General features: G+C 29.1%; 1 protein-coding gene across 1 annotated transcript; it reads right to left on the bottom strand.

Annotated features, from left to right (window-relative positions):
* Positions 1-5,684: 5,684 nt before the first annotated feature.
* Positions 5,685-8,151, bottom strand: LOC132052775 (bifunctional monodehydroascorbate reductase and carbonic anhydrase nectarin-3-like). The gene is made up of 6 exons (XM_059444455.1): positions 7,994-8,151; positions 7,481-7,701; positions 7,287-7,390; positions 6,341-6,449; positions 6,084-6,251; positions 5,685-5,823 (listed from the first exon to the last, which is right to left on the bottom strand). The coding sequence occupies exons 1-6, from the start codon at positions 8,076-8,078 to the stop codon at positions 5,764-5,766; spliced, it is 747 nt and encodes a 248-aa protein (XP_059300438.1). The 5' UTR covers positions 8,079-8,151; the 3' UTR covers positions 5,685-5,763.
* Between the last annotated feature and the right edge of the window lie 685 nt (positions 8,152-8,836).

The raw sequence follows: 8,836 nt of genomic DNA, 5'->3' as shown, positions 1-8,836 counted from the left end.
TCGCATGCATGCCCATTTATGAATTATGACAATGTACGAGTGATACATCATGGTTGTCAACTTGTCTATTCATGTATGTATACGTAGTTTATCATTCGCCCAATTGATGTGGACATGGATAAGCGCTTATCAGGAATTAATTTTGTTTATCGTTTTCTAAGCTTGAAGCTCTGTTAATGGAGTCAAATGAAGAGAAGAGATTCTAAACTATACAAGTCTAAAATTGGCGTTGTGTGTTGAACTTTCAATTTTGTTGCGCTATTACCTGTCCCCATTCTAAAGGATAATTTTAAAAGGCACGTTTTGATTTAGCTTCTAGTAGTAAGAAATTTTGGAGAAAGTTCCTGCTAAATGTAATTCGTGACTTTCTGTCCTAGAAAGGAAGTATGATGTTCAATTTTAACAGCTAAATCATTAGGTTCAACAATTTTAGTACCTCATAAAAGAAGTTCTATTAAAATTTCTAAGAGAATACTCCGAAATGAAAGTGAATATAAATCTGGGATTTTTTTAATTTGTGAGCAACCACCCCAAGCTTATAGCATTAATTCATCTTTTAACTTGAGTTATATTTCCTCCGGTCATCCTTATTAAAAATAAAATTCGTCCAAAGTAGTTGTCAGTTTAGAAAATCAATATATATCAATTATTAGTTTTTACATTTGCCGTTACTTAAAAATGTGTGGAGAGAGATTAATGTGCTGAAAAAGATAGAAATACTAAATTGAGATAAAAGATTATGATATATAAAGATATGGGTAAATTATGTATATATACATATTAAGGAGAAATATTTACGAAATATGACGATAGTTTTATATTTACAAAACATAACATTACAAACCCTATAACAAACATACTTTTAAAAAAAAAAAAATTATAAAAATATTTTTTTAATTTTTATTTTTTTCTCTCAAAATTTTTTGTATGAAATGTATATATCTCGCTCAAGGCTTAAAAAGTTTGCTCAAAATTTAGTGTATGAAATTTGTATATCTCATTAAGACTTAAAAAATTACCTCAAAATTATATGTATGAAAACGGTATGGAATTTATATATCGCTCAAGGCCTACTTACAGTCTTGCATATTTTAGTAACTTTGTAATAGCGATTTGGGTCAGCTAGAAACAGTGTTATTTTGCTAAGGGCCTGTAGAGGGAAGAACTAAAGGTGTCAACCGGTTCGGGCTAACCGGTTTTAACCGGTAACCGGACCGGTTAAACCGGAACCGGTAGAACCGGTTAACCGGTTCCGGTTAACCGTATAATTGTTTACCGGTCCGGTTCCAATATTTTAGGAACCGGAACCGGTTAAACCGGTAAAACCGGAACCGGACCGGTTAAACCGGTTTAACAGGTGAAAATTAAAAAAAAAAAAAAAAGTACATATATATAGTATATATATTAAGTTATACACATATTTAGTATATATATTAAGTATATATAGTATATATAGTATATATGTATATATATTAAGTTATACCTATATTTAGTATATATATTAAGTTATACATATATATAGTATATATATTAAGTTATACATATATATAGTATATATATTAAGTTATACATATATATAGTATATATATTAAGTTATACATATATATAAGTATATATAGTATATAAGTATATATACTATATATATTAAGTTATACATATATATAAGTATATGTAAGTTATACATATATATGTATAACTTAATATATATATAACATATATATTAAGTTATACATATATTTAGTATATATATTAAGTATATATAGTATATATGTATATATAGTATATATATTAAGTTATACATATATTTAGTATATATATTAAGTTATACATATATATAGTATATATATTAAGTTATACATATATATAAGTATATATAGTATATAAGTATATATACTATATATATTAAGTTATACATATATATAAGTATATGTAAGTTATACATATATATGTATACGAAAAACACTATTCTCGTATTCTTGACTTATATACTATAAATATTAAGTTATACATATATATAAGTATATGTAAGTTATACATATATATGTATACGAAAAACACTATTCTGTATTCTTTGACTTGCTGTTAGGCTGTTAGTCAGTAAATATTTAAACTTTAATTATAAAGTTGTATAACATATGTAAATATACCTACAATATACAAATAAATACTATAATATATATATATATAATACAAAAAACAAAAAAAAAAAATATTTTAAACACTCCAAACCGGACCGGTTCCGGTTTGGAGTTTAAAACCGGTAAACCGGAACCGGTTAAACCGGAACCGGTTAAGCGGTTCCGGTTTTTTAACCGGAACCGGCCGGTTCCTTAACCGGTTCCATAACCGGTTCCGGTTGGAACCGGTTGACACCTTTAGGAAGAACCTTACCTCCTTCTACTTGGTGCCTACTAGTTTTGTTGGACTGCTAGATGTAGAGGCAGCACCAGTGTTTGGAAGCTGCAGATATGTATTGAAACACTTTGGTGATTAATAAAAAAATCTTAATTACCAAAAAAAAAAAAAAACTTAGAATTTCGCTCACATTTTCGTGTATAAAGTTCATGTTAGATTTCTCTAAAAATTAATACAACTACAAAAACATTGTATACAACTTTGATACAACATTTAAGACTTAAAATAATCGCTTAAATTTTTGTGTATGAAATGTGTATATCTTGCTCAAGGCTTAAAAAATTCGCTCAAATTTTGTGTATGAAATGTGTATATCTCGATCAAGGCTTAAACATTACGCTCAAAATTTTATGTATAAGAGTGGTATGAAATGTGTATATCTCGCTCAAGACTTATAATTTCATTCACATTTTGTGTATGAAAAACTATATTAAAAATTTCTTACACATACACATTTCATACATTTTTCATACACAAAAATTTGAGGTAATTTTTTAAGCCTTTGAGCAAAAAATTTTAAAAAAATAATAATTTAAAAATATAAAATTATTTTTTTTTAAATATTTTTTAAAAAAAATATTTTCTGAAAATAAAATTAAAAAACGAAAAATATATGAAAATCCGTCATGTTTCGTAAAATATCATTATGTTTTGTAAATAAGGAAAACTATCGTCACGTTTCGTAAATATTTCTCCTTAACATGTATGTATACGTAGTTTTCCCTAAAGATAACTAGTTTCATCAGGCCCGGGCTTACCCAAAATATAAAAATAGTATTTTAAATTTAAAAAGTATAATTTGTATCACATTTTTTTAATTTCATAATTAATATAATTTAGTGGCACGATAAACATGTCTTGTTGATAAGTCTTCATAATTATTAAAGTTTGTAATCACATAATTGGATAAGTTTGTGTAAAAATTTATTTATGAGGAAGGAAGTTTAGTTGGAGAATTAGAAAATATGAAAGGGCCTACAAGTGATTCGCTATTCTGTAAAATAACATAATTTAAAATATGCTACTAATTACAAGTTGATGAAGATTATAATCCGAAAAACATTATGAATTTGTGAGCATGTAATTTCTTAGTTATTGACAGTAATAAATTAAATTGGTGTTTATTAAGTCCTCATTTCACTTATAATTTCATGTAGCAAGAGTTTTTGACCAAACTCATTTTTTTAAATCTTCTAGGATCATCTAGTACAATAAAATTCTCAATGACTTCAATTTTATAGTACAATATTTATAACATTGGTTAGAGTCTTTACATAAATTAATCCAATAATAATTGAAGTACATAAATAATGTATTCCCTCTAATCCATTTTACTTGTAATGTTTATATTTTGCACGCCCCTTAAAAAAATATTCACTACATCCCGTTTTAATTGTCGTTTTTGCTCTTTTCACGTTCATTAATAAACATAAGTAGAAGATATTATTTATTAAGTTACCCCTGTTTATTAAATGTTTTTTTAGACTTGAGAAATATCAAAAAGAATTATAAGGGTATAATTGAAAAAATTGCAAATTTTAATCTTGATTATCTAAATTAATAATTATTTCATGATAAGTATTTTTAGCTAAAGTCATTGTTAATTTAGGACGGATGGAATATTGATTAAAATGATAATTTGACAAAATTACCTTATATATTTTTGCTCTCAATTAATATTTATCTTTCTTTCACCACATTAATCTATCTCCGTATTTAAGATCAATTATTCTTAATAACCATAACAATTAAAGTAGACTAAAAAGGGAAAATAATTTTTAATATCATACCTGAAACTTAATTTAGAACAAATCTTTATAAACATACGTATAAGCTCATTAAAGAAGCAAAGGCCAAAATGTATAACCCAAATAATGCAAAAGCTAACACAATAAGGGGGGCCAACTGGGTTTGATTTTAAAAGAAGAGATAGGGACAAAATGGAAGCATGCAAGAAAAGTCAACACCAACAACACGTGTAGGGGTGTATCTGGTCCAAATCATCAAAGAATGAAATTACTATTTTGATCCGTAAGGACTATAAAAAATTTGTATCCTCACTTATATATAGGAATAATGTAGTCAAATTAATCTTTTCAAAGGACGTGCAAAAAAAAAAACATGACAATAAAATGAATCGAAGGAAGTACATTTTATATCCAGGTGTGAAAACTCCTCTGTTTTACTGCCATTGACCGAAGGTTTTCCACGTTATGGGAGAATTTAAAATGTGCCCGTTTATCCAAAAATCTACTCCAAAAGTTGAAATTTCCTCTTTATGTTATGCAAAGTTGACGATGGATTTTGCTAATTAATTTCACTATGAAGTACATATAAATCCACCTGCCTACACACGTAATGCTGTATTATTTTCCTTGTGGGATGCTGGAACAATTGCGACCCAAATTCAAACCTCAAAAAAGTAAACAAATTCGTCCCTTTGAATTACATCCGACTTTTAACATACGAACAAATTAATACCGTGTATTTTATTACTGATACCATGTATTCAATGAGATCTCACGATACATTCATATTATCATAATATCATATTTATTCCTAGTTCTAAAGACAATTATTATCATCGTGTACTAGTAGTACAATAGACAAATAGGAATAAAGACTTTGTAGGGGGGGGGGGGGTGGTGGTGGGGGTGTTTGGCAGGACCCTTATCAAAGAAAGACAGAAATACGTTTTGGGGAGTTTAATAAGAACTCCCTAAGATAAAAGGCCAAGGTTCGTTGAATTTGATAGGACGTCCGTTTAATGGCTGAATTGGTCTAGCGTTGGTTTCAAATTCCTGTGTTAAACATGAGAACAAAAAGTCAAGAAAACATTATCTTCGTTGTTATATATATTTATAAGTAGATTCTTCAAAAAAAGAATGTAGATTCTTGAGTTTTTAATTGAAAACCACATTTTTCGAGTCAAACAAATTGTAAATAAAAGCTAAATATAATTTTTTTGGGGTTGAAAAAACTTTCATGAAAAATTAGTAGGTGATTGGACATAAAACAAATATATAGACTAATAAAAATGATTTCTTCAAAGTAAACTAAGATGGAAGAAGAGTAGTTCTGGGCATATAAGGTAATAATTCTCCTATTCTTGATATATTTAAATTGAAAAATGACATTTGAAGTTGAAGTTAGACATGCATTTTACTTGAAAAAGTATTCAAGTTTGAAGTGAATGGACACAATATATAACCGAATAAGTTTTTCAAAGAAAAAAAGTAGACAAATCTTTTTTTTTTTTTATGTCCTCATCATGAACAGATCCTCTCTGAGAGATGATAATATAATTAGAAAGAAGATCATATTGCTAAAATTATGGGCGTAAGCAACTCACATCATGAACAAAAGATCTCGAAGCAGTTTCATTTGTCTTCTCGTTACAGTTTTAACCTGGGCAATTGAAAAAGCAAAATGACAATAATGAAACCAAAATGGAAGTATTTATATTAGCCAGGGACAACTTCTCTGTGGCTAAATAGAAAAATTCTTCGCAATCCTAGTTAGCGATGGATTAACATGAATAATTAAAAAATTGTATTATCTACGAGCAATTTAATGACGGATTAGCAATGAAGTTCCTAGTTAAATTCAATTTCTTAATCGTGTGTTCAATTTTCCTAATAAAACGACGGGCGAAGTTGATTACGTACCTTTCCATCAATAGTCCAGACAACCTCTTCTGTGCAAGGTGGTGTTGTTAGAGAGCCATTATACCTATAATATTTTTGGCCGTCCAATTTTATTAGATTTGGATCAATTATTCCAATGTGTCTTTCTGCATCTTTTTTATCAGCAAGAGCTCTTAAATCCTTCTCAATCTGTGATTAGATGTAAATAATATCAAGAATCTGAAAAATAAAACCGGTCAAATTATACTGATAGTGTTACAAAACAAATTTGTGTTTACTATGGATAGAAACAAATCAGGGCATAATCCAATCTCGTAGACGAATCCAATGACAGCAATCTTCTTTCCATCGTGTGTTTCATGTACTAAATGACCCTCCATATCATACCTGCATTTAATTTGTTGGTATACATGAATTCCTAATGCAAATATAAAGAATTAAAACAACCAAAGTTACAAAAGAAAAATTAGATTAAGGTTTAGAAAGACAAATATGGAGTGAAGGAGGTTAGAAACTTTGTGCCAATAATTCTTCCAATCCTTGCCTTTGGGGCGCCAATACTAAAGCCCCCAAAAGTACTATCTTAAAGCATTATGTAAAACATACTAGCTATTTCCAAAATTTTAACATTTTTTTATATGGTTGATATTGTACAGATCAGGGACTAAATAATGATAATTTTTCCTTTCTATGTACGTTAATTTACTTTTCATATTTTTTATTATTTCATCTAAGTTTCAACTCAATTTTTCTGAATTAGTTATTTCCTGTTGCGAAGTCTAATTGACATTCATAAATCAGACAACAACATTTATTTTCGTGAATTAACTATAAGAGACCTATCAAATAAGACAAGCAACCTTTTATATATAGTACATTTTAAATTACATTTCTAATACACTGTCTGCATATAAGTTAACTCTATGAATATATCACTAATAAAAAATCCCTATGTTCTCACTGAAATTTCCCACTGAAAAATGTTCTGTGGCTATTCTCATTGAATGTTGGTGGGCAAAACCTAAATAGTACTAGTGTTTTCATACGAAAAAATTAGGAAGTTTCCTAGCATTTCAATGGGAACCTGTTCCACCATGAGTTTTCCTAATGAGCCGTTTCGGTGGGAATGAGGTGGGAAAATGATGTTTTATAATACAAATTTTCATTAAATATCGGTAGGAAAAACCTCTGTCTCTAGTAGTATATGTAAGCTGGTGAGTATACCTTTTACCATCTATAGTATGTTCGGAAGGTGTGTGCCAATGAACTTGTTTGAGTTGATATTGAATTCCATTTATCGTCAAGCATCCTCCATCATCCCACCTCAACTGCATTTATAAATTAATAATCACTCATCAGAAAGTTGTTTCAAACTTTTAATTATTAGTAGTACTGATCCACAACTTCAATTTACGTACCATTACATCATGGCCTCTATTTAAGAGAGTGGCCTTCGATGGTTTGTAGTATCTTTGAAGTATTCCTAAATTAGATACAACTTCAACATTTTTGTCAAGAAGATCAATTGGTGACTGCATTGTTCCATTTTTACAGGTGCCCCATCGATTTGGATGAATATCGCCCCAGTTAGCTGGTCCATTCTTCGCGTTTTCATCGTAACTAAACTCACTCTCATCATCTACGATTGCCCAAACATAGAAAAATCAGAGCTTTATAAATACACTGAATTTTTACATTATCAACTCACATAAAAAGATAATTAAATGTAACCGTCATATATAAAGAGCGTGCATTAATATCCTAAAAAATAATACAGATTAAAGTACATTAATATCGCAAATTAAAATTATTTAGACTGTTGGTATATATAAGTTATATCCAAAAATGAAAGGCCCCCATGCACGAGCTAAAATCAAATGAGCAGAATTTAAAAAACACTAAAGGTTCTATTTCAGATACTTTTAACGTACCAACTTCTCCAGATCTTGCAAGACATGCACTTGAAAGGAAAAGCAAAGAAATGAACAAGATTTTGGATATTGCTTCCATATTCATATTATACCCTCAACTATTGATGAAATTTTTTGTTTGTTGATGAGAAAATTTAGAGAGCGCTTGGGATCATATATAGGGGGAAGTTAGGCCAATGTGTGAAGCTGACGAATAAATTTATCATGGTAGAGGATCAACTAACAAGTGTGAGGGTCCATTACATTTTTGCCACATGGATATGTGGGCCATCTTTACAAATGAACTAATGAAAACAAAAGATGACAAAATAGTGCATAGTACAAAAGAAATGGAGGGAACAAAAGGTCATTTTCCCTCCTTTGCTGATCACACCTCACCAAAGATACACCAGTACGAAATTTTTTTTTCTCAAAGAGACGCCATAGCTATTCTCAAGAACAAGAAACTTTCTACTCTAAATGTAATAAATCTATCAACTTTCCTATTCTTTTTTCTAAAACAGCAAACTTTGTACTCTAAATGATTAAATCTATCAACTTTTTGTCATGCTTTTCTTTTTATCATTGTTTTGATCTGTACAACCACCTCCTCTTGCCAAATGTTCAAATTTTGGAAAAAAGAGAAGTTTCTCATCAATGAACCTTATTTTGTAACATCAACAAGGATGTCAATTTTTTTTCTTAGCATTAGCAGGACACCAAGTTGTCAATAAAGATTTGAGCACCTATCTTCAAAGAATTTGTATATTTAATTTTAATAGCAAAATAGGATAGAATGAATAGGCTTAGAACATAAAAGGAAGAATCAGGTTTTCTTGAAGAAAAGAAACGTCCAGTACCTTC

The sequence above is a fragment of the Lycium ferocissimum genome, chromosome 4 (assembly GCF_029784015.1).
Source record: "Lycium ferocissimum isolate CSIRO_LF1 chromosome 4, AGI_CSIRO_Lferr_CH_V1, whole genome shotgun sequence".
NCBI lineage: Eukaryota > Viridiplantae > Streptophyta > Magnoliopsida > Solanales > Solanaceae > Lycium > Lycium ferocissimum.
The sequence above is the reverse complement of the archived record's forward strand: the minus strand, read 5'-3'. Positions and strand labels throughout refer to the sequence as shown.

Bases quoted from the DNA above. Each gene is read 5' to 3' on its own strand.
- LOC132052775 (XM_059444455.1), bottom strand. From the start codon at position 8,078: ATGAATATGGAAGCAATATCCAAAATCTTGTTCATTTCTTTGCTTTTC. The intron at 7,391-7,480 runs GTACGTAAATTG...TTATAAATGCAG, and splicing joins ATAGAGGCCATGATGTAATG to TTGAGGTGGGATGATGGAGG. The intron at 6,252-6,340 runs GTAAACACAAAT...ATCTAATCACAG, and splicing joins CTGATTTGTTTCTATCCATA to ATTGAGAAGGATTTAAGAGC.